Here is a 21,916-nt window from a genome sequence, read left to right as displayed (position 1 = left end):
GGGTAAAATACCATGATGGTAAGCTAAATAAATACCTGCTTGTCAAGGCTAGGAATGTCCGTGTTAATGGGTGAAAATGACTCAAAACATGAGTAGGTTTGTTTATGTCGGAGAATATGCCCAGAGTTAGCTTAAATGACGACGTACCTATTACATGTTACAAGACACCCCGTCTTTTTCTATCGTTCCATACCCTCTAAATCAGTACACCCCAGAAGGGACACAGAGTTGACTTGTTCTATCAGTCCAGAGATCCCAGCAAAAATCGTCTTTTCATTTATCTGACTTTCATTTATCTGCATGTCCAGCCCTTATATTTAGCCTTCCAATGAAGTCTTTTACCAGAACACAAAACAATTTGACATATAAAAACAGTTGATTCTTGAGTTTTGTGGAAAAATGACAATAAAAAAATAAGTTCTGCCAAAAGCAAAAACCTGATAAAAAATGTATTTATCAAACTTCTTCACAACAGTATCTCGGACCTGCCTGGTGTGTTCCTTGTTCTTCATGATGCTCTCTGCGCTTTTGACGGACCTCTGAGACTATCACAGTGCAGGTGCATTTATACGGAGACTTGATTACACACAGGTGGATTGTATTTATCATCATTAGTCATTTAGGTCAACATTGGATCATTCAGAGATCCTCACTGAACTTCTGGAGAGAGTTTGCTGCACTGAAAGTAAAGGGGCTGAATAATTTTGCACGCCCAATTTTTCAGTTTTTGATTTGTTAAAAAAGTTTGAAATATCCAATAAATGTCGTTCCACTTCATGATTGTGTCCCACTTGTTGTTGATTCTTCACAAAAAATACAGTTTTATATCTTTATGTTTGAAGCCTGAAATGTGGCAAACGGTCGCAAAGTTCAAGGGGGCCGAATACTTTCGCAAGGCACTGTAAGTGCACTCAGGCTATCCGGAAGGCCAAAGTTAGTTACTTTAAGGAGCAGTTCTCTCTCTGTGGGTATAACCCGAAGAAATTATGAAAAACAGTTATAGACCTGGACAATAAACCCTCCTCACAGCTGCCCATGTCCCTTAAAGTTGAGGATGTGGTTGTTACTGACAAGAAGCACATGGCTGAGCTCACTAATCACCCTATCATTAAGTCAGGATTCCTATTTGACTCAGCCATGCCTCCTTGCCTGTCCAACATTTCCTCATCTCCCACCCCTTTTAATGCGACTATCCCAGATGCTTCTCCCTCTTTTTCCCCTGCCCCGCTACAAAGTTTCTCCCTGCAGGCAGTCGCTGAGTCTGATGTGCTAGAGGAGCTCTTGAAACTTGACCCCATAAAACCATGTGGGTCAGATGGTTTAGACCCTTTCTTCTTTAAGGTTGCTGCCCCTATCATGGCCAAGCCTATCTCCAACCTTTTTAACCGGTCTTTCCTTTCTGGGGAGGTTCCCATTGCTTGGAAGGCAGCTGCGGTTCGTCCTTTATTTAAAGAGATCAAGCTGATCCTAACTGTTATATGCCTATTTCAATTTTGCCCTGTTTATCAAAAATGTTGGAAAAATCAACTGACTGGCTTTCTTGATGTCTATAGTATTCTCTCTGGTATGTAATCTGGTTTCCGCTCAGGTTATGGATGCGTTACTGCAACATTAAAGGTCCTCAATGATGTCACCATTGCCCTTGATTCTAAGCAATGCTGTGCTGCTATTTTTATTGACCTGGCCAAAGCTTTTGATATGGTAGACCATTCCATTCTTGTGGGCCAGCTAAGGAATATTGATGTCTCTGAGGGGTCTTTGGCCTGGTTTGCTAACTACCTCTCTCAAAGAGTGCAGTGTATAAAGTCAGAAAATCTGCTGTCTCAGCCACTGTACCCCAAGGCTCAATCTTAGGCCCCACGCTCTTCTCAATAGTCATCAACAATATAGCTCAGGCAGTAGGAAGCTCTCTCATCCATTTATATACAGATGATACTGTCTTATACTCCGCTGGCCCCTTTATAGTGACTGGGTGTATTGATACATAATCAAAAGCCTAATCAATAACTTTACCATGCATTGGAAAAGCCCCCTGGCCTTTGCGGTTGAATTTGTGCTTGAAATACACTGAGGGACCTCAGATAGTTTCAAGGTTACAAATGTAAAGTTGTATTATTCCTATTTACAGGATACACATGGTATACATCGTCCAACGAAATGCTTACTTGTATGTTCCTTTTTGACAATGATAATTGTATGTCTGGGGTAAAAAAAAAATGCCGTTAACCCCTATCATTGCACACAGATTGAGTCCATGCAACTTATTATATGATCTGTTAAGCACAAGTTGACTCCTGAACTTATTTAGGCTTGCTATAACAAAGGGGGGAAATACTTATGTAACCAAGAAATTTGACATTTCAATCCCACTTTGTAATGCAACAATGTGAAAAAACCCAAGGTGGTGAATACTTATGATATGCACTGTATGCCCGGAAACACATGTACTTAAACACACACACACACACACACACACACACACACACACACACACACACACACACACACACACACACACACGAGTAATGAGCAAAGTTATTGATATGGCCACGCTTCTTCCCAAATTAGCCATTGGTAAACATACATCCTTTATCACTACCATAACAGAAACTCCAGGGGGATGATGCAGACCAGAACACTACTGCCCACAATGGCTATGGCCAATACATTGCATCAGCAATCCAGGGTTTATATACATCACTTGTTGTAACATACTGTACCTGACTGTATCCAGATGCTTTGATTGAGTCATTTGATCCCAACTTTGATGCATGATGTTTTTCTCTGCTCAGGATTTGTTTACAAAGGTGATGTTTTGACTCACCATGACTGAAGGCTTAATGTGCAGACATAACACAGATCTCATCTTTGTCTTTTGATCCAAAAGGTTTGCACCAATATGTCTACAGTACATTGATCCAAATGGTTTGCACCAATATGTCGACAGTACATTGATCCAAAAGGTTTGCACCAATATGTCTACAGTACATTGATCCAAATGGTTTGCACCAATATGTCGACAGTACATTGATCCAAAAGGTTTGCACCAATATGTCTACAGTACATTGATCCAAATGGTTTGCACCAATATGTCTACAGTACATTGATCCAAATGGTTTGCACCAATATGTCGACAGTACATTGATCCAAAAGGTTTGCACCAATATGTCGACAGTACATTGATCCAAAAGGTTTGCACCAATATGTCTACAGTACATTACACCTGTGAAAATATCTCTTTCAAAAGTAATTTGAGAGAGAATGTCAAATAATTGTCAGTTTTTCCGTGGTATATCTTGTTCAAATGGTCAAAAAGAAATTGGCCACCAATGATAGAAAATATTCTGCGTGTTGAGTTAAATGGTGGTATGAAGATGTCCTTGATTTCGTTGTTGACCTATATGTCTTTACGATCAGTAATGGGGGGGTGGGGGAGTTATGCTTGTTGTGCAGCTGTGGAACATATTTCCTCCTAAAGGTCAGTAAAGATTACCATCATCAGCAGAAGCAGCAGCAGTAGTATAAGAGCAGCTATATAGCGCGTAGCCTTAGGGCTGCACTCACTCAGTAGCTTTTCTTTATTTCGAGACAAAAATACAGTACAAGCACATACACAATCATGGCTGAAGCAAAGGAACAACCTCCAATATCTCTCTTCTTTGATTTTTCACTTGGAATGACCCTCCCCCTCAGTCCCCCCAAACAAACGAGTGTTATTTGGCCAAACTGTTGACAAGTAATTGAGGCTACGGATTGTACCTGTAATATTACTCCTGAACTTCTTCCTCCCCTCAAGGCATACAATATTGACAAGCTGACTTCTGTGTGCATGTCACGGACATGGCCCCACAATGCACCTGGCAGCACTGGAGAGAGAAGTAATTGGACAAAGCAGCAAGTTTTTCGACGGGGCCAATATTTCCCTTAGTATGCTGGTATTCATAATTCTACAATACAATGGGAAAGTACGTACACACTAGCACTATAAATGGCACGGCAAATTCATTATATTAATTATATACATTTACATTTGGATGTTGTCATTTATTTGTTATGAATGAATGGCATAACAATATAGAAAGGTAAATGCTTATTTTATCGTGAACTTGGCATACTATTGAAAGTACGTACACACCAAACACATGCAGTGCACACTATGGCAACAGTGCTAGAAGACCAATATGTGACTCTGCGTTGGCTCTATCTAGTGGCCAAATAGGGAAGCACCTAAATGCCACGACACCTGGATCAGCTTGTTATACAGTACCAGTCAAAAGTTTGAACACACCTACTCATTCAAGGGTTTTTCATTATTTGTACTATTTTCTGTATTGTATAATAATAGTGACGACATCAAAACTATGAAATAACACATATGGAATCAATAAGTAACAAAAAAAAGTATTAAACACATCAAAATCCATTTTTTCAAATATCCACCCTTTGTCTTTATGACAGCTTTTAAAGATTGAAATTCAAATGTCCAATATCAACCAACTTTACCTTGGTCCCGAACCGAACCATATACCTTCCGGCTTAATAAAAAGTTGGGTATAAAATATTTCCCTCTGGATATTTTGTCTCAAATTTCAAGCAGCAGAAGGACAAACTTCACAGACAACCAGTTGAGTAAGTTTACATGTAATTGTATTCAACATCATGGGTTGTAAGGAATAAATGTCTCAGGCTGTACATACACACCAATTCATTCTATATTACAGCCTGATTAATCGGACTATAGCTAGCCTAGCATGCTGACCAAAAAGGCAGATTAAAGGCCCAGTGCAGCCAAACATGATTTCCTTGTTTTATATATTTCCACACTGAAGGTGGAATAATACTGTGGATTTAAAAATGTTTTTTTAATGATAAACAGCTTACACTAAAAGGGAATTAAGACAGATTGAAATTTAAGCCTGTTTTGGTCTGCCTGGGTACATCACCAGGCGGTAAAACTAGTTAATACACCAATAAGAAAGAATGTTCCAAACCACTCTGCCAATAACAGCTAGTTTTCAGTTTTCCCCTCCCCACTCAAACCACTGTCAGACAGTCCTAGCAAAATTATTGCTTGAGAAATTGGTGTGTGCTAAGAAGCTATTGTTTTTTACCATTTTAATTTAAAACAATCGCAGTAAGGTACTTAACTGTTACCAGAAATTATTTGATAATGAGAAAACTGGCTGCATTGGACCTTTAATTAAAAACTAAACAGTATTTCAATCTTCTAATTATATAATTAACCCAGCAGCAAATGACACCTTTCATCCCTGGATTGAGGTACGTTTTCAAGCCATATCTCTGGTTCGTCACAGCGATGCAAATATTACGGGATAGCTGCTTTTCGACTTGAGAAGGTATTTAACTTCAAGTCGAGTTTTGGCGAGCTCTTTCGAAGCCTGGGGTTACCTGCAGATGAAAAACTTTTTTTTTTAAATGCATAATTTCATGCACTAACAATTAATACAAATAAGCCAGGAAACTCAATTGCGTTCTATATTTATTGCAATGATAAGATACAGATATACAATTAAATTATATTCCAATATTGCAAGAGACAGTCTCTCTGATATTGATCCAAATATGGACAACTACATGACTAAAGACATTTTGACCAGATAGAACATGTATTTTGATGGGGGGAAAAGCAGCATAGTTTAATACTACAATATACAACAGACTGTGCACGAAGAACACTCAAAAGAACAATTAGAGATTTTCATGAAAAAGCCCAAATTCATAATACAGCTACTGGCACCTCGCTTTCCAGAAGACATCAGGAAACAGAAAAGCAATTAAAACAAACATACTTAGAAAAAGACAAAAAAAAGCTACACGATGTGCAGTTGTTAGTAGTATACGTGTCCTGTAGAAGAGCTACACGCTGTTGAGAAGAGTTCAGGGAAACACGTTGATGAAGAAACCAGCTGGAGGCCTAAAAATCGGAGGTTAACATGCTCTTCGAAGAGGAAAGCAAGACTGAGTACTTGTACCCCTTTTCACACTAGTGAGCCTGAACAGAGATGCACCGCCTGTCTGATTACACATCCAGCATAGTTCCAGGAACAAGCCGGCACTACAAAATAGTGTGATATGAGCGTCTCGAAGATACTCCTCAGTCGACTACATTGGGTCGATCTGTGTAGGGTGCGTGGTATCAAAGCCCTCAAGTGACTCTCCCCCCCCCTTGCTCTCACACGTTCTGCTCTACCATTCCACTGTGGGGAGAACATTCCACCCAGAACATTTTGTGTGGAAGAGCAATATAAATGTTATGCAAGCCACTGCCAATGAGTTTCTCAACCACTAGTTAATCATTCACTATTCTTACGTGACTTACAGTAAGTAGCCAAATGGACAAACTAGCTACATTACTCTTCACACATTCAAAGAAATGACAGTGTAAAATCGATCAATATAAAATAAAACAAAATCTGATCTGATCCACACATAACATAATCCACATTTCTAGTGTTTGAAGGTACCCAATAATGAGTACAGTACACTCTTGACAATATACCTATTGGAGGTCAAAATTATAGCAAAAAAAGTTTAATAAAAATACAAATAAATTATGAAAATAAGTCTCGATACCAAAAACCTAAACAAAAATGTTTCTGTTCAGGTTGAACAAAGTAGGTTCATAATTTCTCAGACTAAGTTTGTGTGTGTGTGTGTATATATATATTTATATAAACATATATATACACACACACTTGATATATCAATAGATATCATTATATAAATGATACATTTATCTATTTTATCCTCACTATGAGTAAAAAATGTGACCTTACGAATGGACAGTCTTGGACCACAGCCCACATATCGCAACAATTGAGGAGAATTAGACCACAACCCCATTTGGTTTCAAATGGAGTCTCCATGCATTCACAGGGGTCTTCATCGTCGTCTGTTAGCTTGACTAGAATACCAATGAAGGCAACACAACAAACGCAATCATGAAAGGATGGGCATCCGAGTTGAACTGACAACAAGCCTACCATCTTCATTATACGAGTTTGTTATAATAGTATTAAGTACACTGTCTGCTTTGCATGGCTTAAATAGAACTGAAGGGAGAATGGGATCGAAGTCTACAAACCAATGCCCTGGCTCCTATACTGCTCTGTATTCAAAAGGTTTGGAATTTGACACTAGTTAAAAAAAAATGAATAATTGTACCAAAATCCCTTGCTGACACTTTTGACATGTCTTCTCGTATGAAAACAGCATGCATTGCAACAACAATTTACGTGTTTGGCACTATTTCATTTTGACGCCTCATTCTAAAATGGTGCATACAAACCTCAAACCCTTTTTCCATTCTATCTTTGCTGCCTGCACATGTGTGGCCTCAAATAAAGTCATTCTAGTAAGGAATATTTTAGATGATCAGTTTTACACTTAAAATGAGTGCCACTGCTCATGGACACTACTCTTATGTAATGGACATGACTCTTGCGAAACTCAGATTTTATGTGTGTGCAGAACTGCACGATGATCATGATCAACCATACAAACAAGCATTTCTCATTGAAAACAGAAAGCACTGCAAAAAAAAAAAAAAACAAGGCTGGGGGAGAAACTACAGATTCTGGTCCATCCAGATTAGTTATATTGGCGCAGCCAGCCGTTGGTCAATTGTAACTTGATGGCTGCCTACGAGAGATCAGATTCTGGCTTTAGTCCAAATACAAGAGCTGAACCGTGTACAGGGGGCCAGCTGCCGCTGCTAGTACAGGACACTTGGCCCAGTTGTGTGACAATGGTCCAAAGGAAAGGTTTGGTTTGAGTAGGGAAAACGTGCCTACTGGACACAACACTGGGCTTAACTTTACTTTGATTGTACCAATCACACATCTTTCATAAGACCACAGTCAGGATTTGAGGGACAGGTAGAGAAGATGGCAGTATTTATCCTGGCAAAACAAGGATTCCATTGTTCTAGAATTCCCTCATCTGTGGAGATTGACTAAAAACGTACACATAACATGTAGAGCAGATGAGTCTTTCTGAACTAGGATGATATGGGATAAAGTCATAACGTAAGTACCAAAAAATTGGGAAAACATCGGGAGAACAATCGAGACAACTTCCTCAGACAAGCACATCTGTTAAGTTAGTTTGCATTTCTCAGTTGAAATAATTTCAGAACCACAATAAGGCGTTTTTTTTCTTCTCTTCTCTTTTCCATTGTCATAGCCGTTTGCTTCGTTTCACCGGTGTCAATACCAAGACAGACGTGGTACAGTATAGTTAGTGGAAGATCGGAGCAGACAAGATGGGGAGGTGTCTCCTCAGCGAGGTTGAGAGAGGACCTGGAGGAGATCCTTCAGAGGAGGAGGAGAAGGAGGTGGTGGTAGTGATAATGTTTATGTTTGAACAGACAAGGGCTTTGCCTCACCGTCTCCCTTCTCCTCCACTCCTCTTTCCCCCGCTCCTTCCGTGTGCTGCTCCAGCTCTTCACGGGTGATCATCTCAAAGTCGTTTCCGTTGCTGTGCTGCGAGCCCTCGTCCTCCCGGCGGTCGCTGTCCGTGTCTGAGTGGCGCTCGGCGGCGCTCGTCAATGTCCCAGCCGCCTCAGTCACCTCGTTTTCTTCCGTCCCTTTCGGCGCTGTGCCCTCACCCTCTTCTATTTCCACCTCTCCTTCCTCCTCTTCCTCCCCACCATCACCCTTCTCCTCGCTGTCCGACTTCTGGGCCTTGGCTGCGTCTGCATCGGTGGATTTGCCTTCCGTCTTGTCCGGGCTCTTCTTGCTGTAGCCCCGTGGGCCCTTGTAATCGTGCGTGTAGAGCGGGCGGAAGGAGTCGATGAAGCCCACGTCGGCAGTCAGGTTGGGCAGGAACCAGAAGTGGTGGCGACCGCCCGTCACCAGCCAGATGATCAGGAACAGGATGCAGCGAGCTGATGGAAGACAAACAAAAACCATGTCAAATGGCATTGTAATGTTAAGGTAAACGCCTGGAAGTAACATCATTGGTTCTGAGGGGAGGTAATGAAGTCCTATGACGTCAACTTTGGTGCATTGTTACTAGTTTTGACTAGGGTAAACAAGTGGTAAACTTAGCAGGGCTGGGTTTCCCAAAAGCATCTTAGGGCTAACTTCGTTGCAAGAACCTTTCTAAATCTCAGAGCTGTTCCCCAAAATCATTGTTACTGAAGTTGCACTTAAAAACGCTCGTTATTTACTGACTGGCTCAGGACACTCGTACAATAGCTAAGCGAGACGTTAGATCATTTGCCTTTGTTCACAGAAGACCTCCGCTAAACAGAATCAATAAGTTTATCGGTCTTTTTGTGACCGCCGATAACTTCAGAACGATACGCGTGTATATAATGTGCAACATGCGCAATGACTTGCCAAATCTACAATTTAGTGCATTATTATAGGGTAAGCATGAGAATAAGCCGCCTCAATATTTGCAGCAATATGGTTGATAATATACACTACATTACCAAAAGTATGTGGACACCTACTCATCGAACATCTCATTCCAAAACCATGGGCATTAATATGGAGTTGGTCCCCTCTTTGCTGCTACAACAGCCTCCACTCTTCTGGGAAGGCTTTCCACTAGACGTTGGAACATTGCTGCGGAACTTGCTTCCATTCAGCCACAAGAGCATTAGAGAGGTCCAGCACTGATGTGGGCGATTATGCCTGTTTTGCAGTCAGCCATCCCAAATGTGTTCCATAAGGTTGAGGTTAGGGCTCTGAGCCAGCCAATCAAGTTATCCACACAGATCTCAACAAACCATTTCTGTATGAACCTCACTTTGTGCACGGGGGCTTTGTCATGCTGAAACAGGAAAGGCCTTCCCCAAACTGTAGCCACAAAGTTGGAATTGTTTAGAATGTCATTGTATGCTTTAGCGTCAAGATTTCCCTTCACTGGAACTAAGGGGCCTAGCCCGAACCATGAAAAACACCCTCAGACCATTATTCCTCCTCCACCAAACTTTACAGTTGGCACTATGCATTGAGGCAGGTAACGTTCTCCTGGCATCCGCCAAATCCAGATTCGTCCGTTGGACTGACAGATGGTGAAGCGTGATTCAGCACTCCAGGGAACGCGTTTCCACTGCTCCAGAGTCCAAAGGCGGCGAGCTTTACACCCCTACAGCCAACGCTTGGCATTGTGATCTCAGGCTTGTGTGCGGCTACGCGGCCATAAAAAAAAATTTCATGAAGCTCCCAACTAACAGTTTTTGTGCCGACGTTGCTTCCAGAGGAATTATGGAACTCGGTAATGAGTGTTGCAACCGAGGACAAACTATTTTTACGCACTACAGGACTCAGCGTTCCCTTTCTGTGGCCTTCCACTTCACAGCTGAGCCGGTGTTGCTCCTAGACATTTCCACTTAACAATAACAGCACTTACAGTTGACCGGGGCAGCTCTAGCAGGGCAGAAACTTGACGAACTGACTTATTGGAAAGTTGGCATCCTATGACGGTGCCACGTTGAAAGTCACTAGGCCCTTCAGTAAGGCCATTTTATGGATATTGCATGGCTGTGTGCTCAATTTTACACCTGTCAAGGCGTGTCCACACACTTGTGTGTACAAAACTATTTTGGGGTCACTTAGAAACGTCCTTGTTTTTGAAAGAAAAACACATTTTTTTGTCCATTAAAATAACATAAAATTGATCAGAAATACAGTGTAGACATTGTTAATGTCGTAAATGACTATTGTAACGTGTAACAAAAAAAGGTGCTTTCTTTCAAAAACAAGGACATTTGTAAGTGACCCCAAACTTTTGACCAGTAGAGTGTGTGTGTGTGTGTGTGTGTGTGTGTGTGTGTGTGTGTATGTATATATATATACATACACACACACACACACATACACATACACATACAGTGGGGCAAAAAAGCCACCAATTGTGCAAGTTCTCCCACTTAAAAAGATGAGTGAGTCCTGTAATTTTCATCATTGGTACACTTGAACTATGACAGACAACATTAGGAAAAAAAAATCCAGAAAATCACATTGTAGGATTTTTTAATGAATTTATTTGGTGGAAATTATGGTGGAAAATAAGTATTTGGTCAATAACAAAAGTTTCTCAATACTTCGTTATATACCCTTTGTTGGCAATGACAGAGATCAAACATTTTCTGTAAGTCTTCACAAGGTTTTCACACACTGTTGCTGGTATTTTGGCCCATTCCTCCATGCAGATCTCCTCTAGAGCAGTGATGTTTTGGGGCTGTTGCTGGGCAACACGGACTTTCAACTCCCTCCAAAGATTTTCTATGGGGTTGAGATCTGGAGACTAGCTAGGCCACTCCAGGACCTTGAAATGCTTCTTACGAAGCCACTCCTTCGTTGCCCGGGCAGTGCGTTTGGGATCATTGTCATGCTGAAAGACCCAGCCATGTTTCATCTTCAATGCCCTTGCTGATGGAAGGAGGTTTTCACTCAAAATCTCACGATACATGGCCCCATTCATTCTTTCCTTTACACGGATCGGCCTGGCTCCTTTGTAGAAAAACAGCCCCAAAGCATGATGCTTCCATCCCCATGCTTCACAGTAGGTATGGTGTTCTTTGGATGCAACTCAGCATTCTTTGTCCTCCAAACACGACGAGTTGAGTTTTTACCAAAAAGTTATATTTTGGTTTCATCTCACCATATGACATTCTCCCAATCTTCTTCTGGATCATCCAAATGCTCTCTAGCAAACTTCAGACGGGCCTGGACATGTACTCGCTTAAGCAGGGGGACACGTCTGGCACTATAGGATTTAAGTCCCTTGCGGCGTAGTGTGTTACTGATGGTAGGCTTTGTTACTTTGGTCCCAGCTCTCTGCAGGTCATTCACTAGGTCCCCCCGTGTGGTTCTGGGATTTTTGCTCACCGTTCTTGTGATCATTTTGACTCCACGGGGTGAGATCTTGCGTGGAGCCCCAGATCGAGGGAGATTATCAGTGGTCTTGTATGTCTTCCATTTCCTAATAATTGCCCCCACAGTTGATTTCTTCAAACCAAGCTGCTTACCTATTGCAGATTCAGTCTTCCCAGCCTGGTGGTGCAGGTCTACAATTTTGTTTCTGGTGTCCTTTGACAGCTCTTTGGTCTTGGCCATAGTGGAGTTTGGAGTGTCTGTTTGAGGTTGTGGACAGGTGTCTTTTATACTGATAACAAGTTCAAACAGGTGCCATTAATACAGGTAACGAGTGGAGGACAGGGGAGCCTCTTAAAGAAGAAGTTACAGGTCTGTGAGAGCCAGAAATCTTGCTTGTTTGTAGGTGACCAAATACTTATTTTCCACCATAATTTGCAAATAAATTCATTAAAAATCCTACAATTTGTTTTTCCCTCATTTTGTCTGTCATAGTTGAAGTGTACCTATGATGAAAATTACAGGCCTCTCTCATCTTTTTAAGTGGGAGAACTTGCACAATTGGTGGCTGACTAAATACTTTTTTGCCCCACTGTGTGTGTGTATACATACATACATACATACATACATACATACGTGTATGTATGTATGTATCACACAAAAATAGCGTAAATACAGTGCCTTCAGAAAGTATTCACACCCTTTGACGTGTTTCACATTGTTGTTACAGCCTGAATTTAAAATGGATTAAATAGCGATAATGTCAAAGTGGAATTATTATTTTTTTTTTATGAATTACAAATGAAAATTAGTATAAGTATTCATCCCCTTTGTTATGGCAAGCCTAACAACTTCCAAGAATAAACATTTGCTGAACAAATCACATAATAAGTTGCATGGACTCACTCAGTAACAGGCTTTAACATAATTTTTGAATGACCTCATCTCTGTACCCCACACATCCAGTACAATTATCTGTAAGGTCCCTCAGTTGAGCAGCGAATTTCAAACACAGATTCAAGCACAAAGACCAGGGATGTTTTCCAAAGCCTTGCAAAGAAGGGCACCTATTGATAGATGGGTACAAAAAAACAAAAAAACAATGAACATCCCTTTGAGTATGGTGAAGTTATTAACTACACTTTGTATCAATACACCCAGTCACTACAAAGATACTGGCGTCCTTCCTAACTCAAGAGAGGAAGAAAAGGCCAATGGTGACTTTAAAACAGTTAGAGTTTAAATGGCTGAGATAGAAGAAAACTGAGAAGAAAACTGAGGATGGATCAACAACATTGTAGTTCACTCCACAAGAATAACCTAATTGACAGAGTGAAAGGAAGCCTGTACAGAATAAAACTATTCCAAAAACATCCTGATTGCAATAAAGCACTAAAGTAATACTGCAAAAAAATGTGGCAAAGCAATTCACTTTTTGTTCTGAATACAAATAGTTGTGTTTGGGGCAAATCTAATACAACACATTACTGAGTACCACTCTCCATATTTTCAAGCATAGCGGTGGCTGCATCATGTTATCAGTATGCTTGTAATCATTACGGACAGGCGAGTTTCAGGATAAAAAAAGAAACGGAATGGAGCTAAGCACAGGCAAAATCCTAGAGGAAAAACTGGTTCAGTCAGCTTTCCACCAGACATTGGGAGATTAATTCACGTTTCAGCAGGACAATAACCTAAAACACAAGGCCAAATCTACACTGGAGTTGCTTACCAAGACGACAATGAATATTCCTGAGTGTCCGAGTTACAGTTTTGACTTAAATCTACGGCAAAACCTGAAAATGGTTCTCTTGCAATGATCAACAACCAATTTGACAGAGCTTGAAGAATGTTGAAAATAATAAATGGGCAAATATTTACAATCCAAGTCTGCAAAGCTCTTCGAGACTTACCCAGAAAGACTTACAGCTGTAATCACTGCCAAAGGTGATTGTAACATGTATTGAATCAGGGGTGTGAACACTTGAGAAATCAACTGGAATCAATTTTGAATTTATGTTGTAACAACAAAATGTAAAGGGGTATGAATACTTTCTGAAGGCACTGTAGATAAAATATGATTGTGTTGACTCCCAATCACCTCCGTTTTTAACCAAAAGATTGGGCGAAACAGTTCATCCCCTGAATGACTGAAGGCAGCAGACAATATACTAGGTGTGATTTACAACCTGATAGCAATATTTAGACTACTTAACGATTTATGGGTGAATTTTGTTAATCATGCATTGACTGCATCCATTTAATTCAGCCAACGGTGCCTTATTGTATGTAATGGATTTTTTTGTCAAGGCATAAACTGTGAATTATATTTTAGACAGATATTGTGATCATCTATGCGTTTCATTTCTGTAAAGTACTTAAAACGGTGTCGGTTCCACTAAGTTCCATTGGGCCCAGATCAACTATTAAAAGGGTAAAGAACAAAACAAACCTTTTATTGGAATTTCATTTGATTGTGATTTATTCTACCTAGCATATTAGGAGAACATGTTGAAAGTACCATATTGACTGAAACTAACCAATCTTTTCAGGGAGTACACAAGTGTCTAGAGCAGGGATGGGCAACTTTGATGGGGGTGGGGGCTCATTGGCTCGTGCAGTCAAGAGTCTGCCTTAGCCTGTTGGGGGCCTTAAGCGGAATGTTGTTCAATCAAGGCTGGAATGAAAACCCGCAGACACTCGATCCTTATATTTGAGTCGCACAAGATTAATTAATTACATCAGTCAACACAAACAGATATTGAAACAATAAAAACATCTACCTGCAATAGAGCTTGCTGGGAAATATGATGGGTGTGGTTTTGGTTCAAAGTGAATTGCATGAGTTCAGGCGAGTTAATTAGGGTAAAACTAGGCCTTGTGAAATGCGTATGACATGTTAAAATGTAAATGTATGATAACATTCACTACAGATCTCACTTGGTGAAGTCCATAGGACACAATAAATGTATGAATGCAACAACCATGTCTCTTTCACTAACAAATACAGTCATGGGTGGTATCTCTACAATTTACTCACATTTTTTTACACTGGAGAATTCGGTGAATACGAATCCAAAACATTGTTTTTTTTTGCTGCTGAAATGGGTTAATTGAGTGACTGACAAGAGAAACTGCTGATGGACAATCCCCCCCCCCCCCAAAAAGGCGTGTTTTCTTTCTGTCACTTACCAACAGCTAACAGCAGTATACTTGCCACGAAACAGCCTGCTGCCACGCTCAGGTAGTACACACCCACACGCATCTCAGCCGGCCACAGTGGGAAAAGAGTGGCCGCAATCACTGCAATTACTGCAAACACAGAGACAGACACGCCTTAGTAGAGTGGAAAATAACCATTGTTGATCTCTTCTTTACCAATTCAGTTGCAGTCTTCAGTCATTTGTGTGAATGACTGTTTAAATCAGGTAGTTTAAAAAATGTCAACAAAATGTAATATTCTGGGTAATTAACACTACAATGCCACTCACCCAGAATCAGTCCCATGGCAAAGGTTTTAAAATGGACCGGATCATAGATCCAAACAAACACCTGGGAAGTGGAGTAAATGTCAATTTTACACTTCACCTTAAAATATTTGTTTATTTGGGAAAGAAAATCTGAATGCACCACAATTCACCGTTTTCAGATATTACATGGTGTAGTCAGCGCATGTCACATTGAACCACCTGCCATCATATGGAAACAAGCTAGCCTGGCAAACTGACGTCGCAAAGAATTTGGGTCTTATCATGACATGTCATGGAGAACTTGTCTCGTAAAGTGCACCCTCACAGTTATTTTGTGAAGTAACCTTTTTTCTTGGAATTCTCTCAAATGCCACATGGAAACACGAACACCAAAGTGCTGAATTCATGTAGAGTTGAAGTCGGAAGTTTACATGCACTTAGGTTGGAGTCATTAAAACTCGTTTTTCAACCACTCCACAAATTTATTGTTAACAAACTATAGTTTTGGCAATTCGGTGAGGACATTACCTTGTGCATGACAAGTAATTTTTCCAACAATTATTTACAGACAGATTATTTCACTTATAATTCACTGTATCACAATTCCAGTGGGTCAGAAGTTTACATACACTAAGTTGACTGTGCCTTTAAACAGCTTGGACAATTCCAGAAAATGATGTCATGGCTTTAGAAGCTTCTGATAATAGGCTAATTGACATAATGAGTCAATTGGAGGTGTACATGTGGATGTATTTCAAGGCCTACCTTCAAACTCAGTGGCTCTTTGCTTGACATTATGGGAAAATCAAAAGAAATCAGCCAAGACCTCAGGAAAAAAAGACTGTAGACCTCCACAAGTCTGGTTCATCATTGGGAGTAATTTCCAAACGCCTGAAGGTACCACGTTCATCTGTACAAACAATAGTACGCAAGTATAAACACCATGGGACCACGCAACCGTCATACCGCTCAGGAAGGAGACGCGTTCTGTCTCCTGGAGATGAACGTACTTTGGTGCGAAAAGTGCAAATCAATCCCAGAACAACAGCAAAGGATGCTGGAGGAAACAGGTACAAAGGTATCTATATCCACAGTAAAACGAGTCTTATATCGACATAACCTGAAAGGCCGCTCAGCAAGGAAGAAGCCACTGCTCCAATACCGCCATAAAAGAAAAGTCAGACTACAGTTTGCAACTGCACATGGGGACAAAGATTGTACTTTTTGGAGAAATGTCCTCTGGTCTGATGAAACAAAAATTGAACTTTTTGGCCATAATGACTGTCGTTATGTTTGGAGGAAAAGGGGGGAGGCTTGCAAGCCGAAGAGCACCATCCCAACCGTGAAGCACGGGGGTGGCAGCATCATGTTGTGGGAGCGCTTTGCTGCAGGAGGGGCTGGTGCACTTCACAAAATAGATGGAATCATGAGAAAAGAAAATATGTGGATATATTGAAGCAACATCTCAAGACATCGGGCAGGAAGTTAAAGCTTGGTCGCAAATGGGTCTTCCAAATGGACAATAAAACCAAGCATACTTCCAAAGTTGTGGCAAAATGGCTTAAGGACAACAAAGTCAAGGTATTGGAGTGGCCATCACAAAGTCCTGACCTCAATCCCATAGAAAATATGTGGGCAGAACTGAAAAAGTGTGTGCGAGCAAGGAGGCCTACAAACCTAACTCAGTTACACCAGCTCTGTCAGGAGGAATGGGACAAAATTCACCCAACTTATTGTGGGAAGCTTGTGGAAGGCTACCTAAAACATTTGACCCAAATTAAACAATTTAAAGGCAATGCTACCAAATTCTAATTGAGAGTATGTAAACTTCTGACCCACTGGGAATGTGATGAAAGAAATACAAGCTGAAATAAACCACTCTCTACTATTATTCTGACATTTCACATTCTTAAAATAAAGTGGGGATCCTAACTGACCTAAGACAGGGAATTTTTACTTGGATTAAATGTCAGGAATGGTGAAAAACTGAGTTTAAATGTATTTGGCAAAGGTGTATGTAAACTTCCGATTAAACTGTACATACGAAAACGCTCAAACTGTACACTTTCTCTGATTCAGAGGGGTTGGGTTAAATGCAGAAGACACATTTCAGCTGAATACATTGTTGGACAACTAACTAGGTATCCCCCTTTCCACTTCCTTCAAAGCGGATATTACAAATACCTCTGGCTAAAGAGGTTTCTCATCTACATGTCAACTGAATGAAACATGCTCACTTATCCAGAAATTCTTGCTTTCATATTTCCCTATCCTAACCTGTTATCTGAGGTTACCCTGTGTTCCAACTCACCTCATTCCCATCCAGGAAGAGCTGGTCCTCATGAGGCTCCAGTTTGAACTTCTTCTTCGCATCTTTCTTCTTCTTTGGCATTCCGGGGCTATCATCCTGAACAAAAATAGACTGCAAGATCAGACTCATGGTCTTTATAGAAATATGACTGATCCATATCTATGATGAGACTGCTTTAGTGGTCTACTTATAACATGCATATGGCCTACATATTCACAGAATTTACTTACACTCTTCTCCTTCTTGGCATCTGAAGCCTCGGCATCCTTGGCATCCTTCTTCTCTTTCTTCCCCTTCTTCTCCTCCTCCTTGCCGCTGTCGCCCTTAGCCTTCTCTTTTTCTTTCTCTTTCTCCTTATCTTTCTTGATGTCCTTCTCCGGCTTCTTCTTCATGACTTTCAGAGCGCGGTGGAAGAACTGTTTCTTCAGCAGCCTGAACAAGGAGAGCAGAAACAGTGTGGTAGATAGTTAGTCTAGTGTAAAGTTGTCGTTAACTACCACCCTACCCTGACTAACTAACGGTAAATAGTGAAGTGTATAGTCAATGTGGTAGTAAGTGTGGTGTAGCGTGGTAGTGATGGTAGTTAGTCTGGTGTGGTATGTTGTTGAAGGTAGGTGGGTCCCACCTATTGCAGTAGTCCACCACAGAGTCTCTGGTGGTGAACACAGCCTCTTCTCCCTTCTTGGCCTTGGCCCACTTGGAGTCCAGCAGAGAGTCTACTGCCTTGGAGGCTGACATGGGGAAACCGATAACATGTTCAAACATACAGACATGGAGATACGGAGTGTTGAAACTCAATGGCTATCATGCCATGTCAACCGCTGATGTGTGGGACCAGTTATCAGAAGGCTCAATCCAGGTCAAAAGTATCCTTTGTTGTCTCAATTCAGTTTATAAAGAGACAGCGATGAAATATTCCAAACAATTGTTGTGGGATCATAGACAATATATTGGTTTGTTGAATGTGATGTGGTATATAGAGCTTTGGTCTAGTTTTGTCGTCAAGACTAATCCAAAAAAAAAAAAAGGGGGGGGGGGGGGGGTTGGGGCATAGGCTCACTGAAAACAATTATTTTGTTCTGGGTGAACATTCTGAAATCCTGGCCCCTGGGGATATGATGTGTACAAAAACTACTCTCCAACAGACACAGAAGCACACACAGACATTTAACCCACAACTGTGCAAACCACATTTACTGACACTGTTGAGAGCAGCAGCTCTGCTATGGGGCTAACATTGAAAAGGTACTAAAACGTGATAGGATATCAGTCTTTGGCCAAAACAAGTAACCCCCTTTGAATCTTGTATTAATCCACATCTTCATTTGAGACAGACCAAATGGCACAGTTCTAAGCCATCTTGTATCTATACCACTTCAAGCCAAACCCATGGCTTGAATGTACAAAACATTAGGAACACCTTACGAATATTGAGTTGCACCCCCTTTTACTCTCAGAACAGCCTCAATTCATTGGCGCATAGACTACAGGGTGTCGAAAGCCTTCCACAGGGATGCTGGCCTATGTTGACGCCAATGCTTCCCACAGTTGTGTGAAGTTGGCTGAATGCCCTTTGGGTGGTGGACCATTTGTGATAAACAGGAGAAACTGTTAAGTGTGAAAAGCCCAGCAGGGGTGCAGTTCTTGACTCTCAAACCGGTGTGCCTGGCACCTCCTACCAGACCCTTTTCAAAGGCACTTAAAATCTTTTGTCTTGTCCATTCGCCCTCTGAAAGGCACATAGACAATCCATGTCAAGGCTTAAAAATCCTTCTTTAACCTGCCTCCCCCATTCATCTACACTGACTGAAATGGATTTATCAATAAGGGATCATAGCTGTCGCCTGGATTCATCTGTTCAATCTGTCATGGAAAGAGCAGGTGTTCCTAATGTTTTTAGTGTAGAGGGTTACCTACTGATCATAGCATGTTTGTGTTGGAGACGGTCTGATCTGAAATCCCATAGCTGAGGCCATGAACGGATTCATGTAAATGTCAAGTTTGATTTTGAAAATAGATATTATTGTAATTCTGGCTTTTCAAACTAACACAGACATTTAGATAATTACTGATACTTGGTTAAAGTCTGTGCCGGGCGCTGATGTGTCTCTGAATGGATACAATGTTTATAGATCTGACAGAGGTGTGGGTGTCACCATATTCATAAAGAACTACTTACATGTTGCGGTGTGTACATCCACCTCAGTCCACAAACAATTGTATTATATTGTCCTAAATGTAGGCCTGGGTATTCGTGCCCAACTAACATTAGTGGCAATTTATCACCCTTCCCAATAGATCTTAGCAAATTGTCTGACTTGCTGTCTAACTACGCTGAATCTGAATGATTAACATTGGGTGATCTTAACCTGGATTGGTTGATGCCGGTATCAGACAGACCAAAATATATTTGTACTAAGCTAAATTAACTCAACTGATAACTAAACCAACCCGCCCCAACTTAAAAACACCATGAAAAATCTACTCTTTTGGAAATCATTCTGACAAACACCCCGTATAAAAGTATACAGCCAATGGAGTCTTTGCTAACGAGCTCAGTGACCATTGTCCCATTGCCTGAATTAAAGATACTAAGCGATCTAAAATTGTGTCCATGCATTATTACAAAAAAACATTTCAATGACCAACATTTCCTGTATGACCTGGTCGGGAGGGTGTGTTGTCCTCTATCTCCGATCGGAACAGGCCCAGAAATGTTTTACCTCTCTGTTTTAACTCTGATGCAGATAAGCATGCCCCATATAAGAGATTAAGGGTAAAAGACCGCTATAACCCTTGGTTCACACATGAATGGCCTGAAAGATTTCATGAAACTGACATTCTACTTCAAAGGCAGTCCTTCAGATATTCAAGAAATACATTTCTTACTTTGGTTAGAAAAGCAAAGTGAACATACTTCTTGAATTGTGTATCTGAGAGGTTGAAATCCCCCCCCCCCTCCCACTCGAATTGCCCCAGCCTCTGGTCCCATAACAGACTAAATAGACCACATTTGTGGTGCTTTACTTAACCATTTTGCCTCATTCAAATAGATATTTGAAATAATGGTTTCTGGAAATAGCTCAAGTTCCACGAGAAGGAGTCCTTTATTAATCTCTAAACAGACAGCAGAGACTGATGTACTTCAAGGCACTCTTTTTCCCTTTGAACCATTTTGTGTCAATGATGTAAAGTGCCTTGTAAAAAATGTATCAAAAGATATCCACTGGAGTTGATTTGCTTTTCCCCTTTCTACCTCAGCTTTTTATGCATTGGATGGTTCTTTCATAGAGCAGGTTCCACCTACATATATGGGATTTTTAATTTACAATAATTTGATGTTTTAAAAAAAACAAAACAAATTAGCTAGTTATGATGAGATTTAAAAGTAGGCTTCTTTTATATAAATAGATCATGCCTCTCCTTAATTAGGAGGAAACAGACTGACCAAAAGTATGTGGACACTAGGGATGAACATTTTGCGGAATATTCAGGTGGAAACGTAACGGGAGTATATGGGAATTAACGGGAATATATGCAATTAACAGCATTTAAATGTATATTTTTTTGTATTGGATATATTTACCATATTACTTGGAGACAGAAACATTAACCTTTTACCTTGTGAGTAGACAATTGCAAATGATTAAATCCTTCCAATACAAATAAAAAACAAAACAATTTAGTTACGAATTTAACTTTAATTAAATGAGTTGACTATTCACATGGGATGATTTCACTGAACAACAAAAGGGAATATTGAATGATCCCCAATGATCCCTTCGCATCTCCCCAAAAACAGATTATCATCTGTAAAATGATAGTCTGGAAACTAAAGCTTGGGTTGTCTTCCTCTCAGGCTTCTCCCTGGACCTCCTCCATGTCCACCTCTTGAACAGACTGAGGCCTCATCTTCACTGTCACTTTCCAACCCTGTTGAGGATGACTTTGTTGTCAGGCTCAAAAAAGCCTCAAATTTGCCCGGATGGCCACCAATATTTCAACCCTTGTATTGGTCAGCCTGTTGCATGCTTTGGTGTGTGTGTTCCCAAACAAGGACCAGTTGCGCGCTGAGGCGGCTGATGTTGGTGGGATTTGGAGGATGATGGAGGCAACATGGGAAAGAGCCTCAGATCCACAAAGTCCCTTCCATCAGGTGGCTGATGAGAGATGTTGGCATGACTGCCATTTTGCATCTCCATCCCAATGCCCTTGCTTGGAAGTGTCCTTTTCCAGACTGCCAAGAACCTTGCCCTCATCCAGGCCAAGGTGGCGAGACACGG

The 21,916-nt window shown here is 40.8% G+C and overlaps 1 protein-coding gene across 4 annotated transcripts in view; it reads right to left on the bottom strand.

Moving 5' to 3' along the window:
- Positions 1-5,487: 5,487 nt before the first annotated feature.
- The window catches only part of LOC110530014 (translocation protein SEC62), a 28,382-nt gene continuing 11,953 nt past the window's right edge, over positions 5,488-21,916 (bottom strand). For 2 of the 4 annotated variants that reach the window (XM_021612770.3, XM_090181858.1), the window contains 6 exons: positions 18,259-18,364; positions 17,864-18,065; positions 17,634-17,729; positions 15,344-15,404; positions 15,045-15,164; positions 5,488-8,908 (listed from right to left, as the gene is read on the bottom strand). In XM_021612770.3, coding sequence (XP_021468445.3) covers positions 8,376-8,908; positions 15,045-15,164; positions 15,344-15,404; positions 17,634-17,729; positions 17,864-18,065; positions 18,259-18,364 — 1,118 coding nt within the window. In that variant the 3' untranslated portion in view covers positions 5,488-8,375. The remainder of the gene's footprint in view (positions 8,909-15,044; positions 15,165-15,343; positions 15,405-17,633; positions 17,730-17,863; positions 18,066-18,258; positions 18,365-21,916) is intronic. The other 2 variants (XM_090181859.1, XM_090181860.1) reach the window with 1 other exon arrangement.

This window comes from Oncorhynchus mykiss, chromosome 8 (assembly GCF_057628025.1).
Source record: "Oncorhynchus mykiss isolate SJ-2025 chromosome 8, ASM5762802v1, whole genome shotgun sequence".
Classification (NCBI taxonomy): Eukaryota; Metazoa; Chordata; class Actinopteri; order Salmoniformes; family Salmonidae; genus Oncorhynchus; species Oncorhynchus mykiss.
The sequence above is the reverse complement of the archived record's forward strand: the minus strand, read 5'-3'. Positions and strand labels throughout refer to the sequence as shown.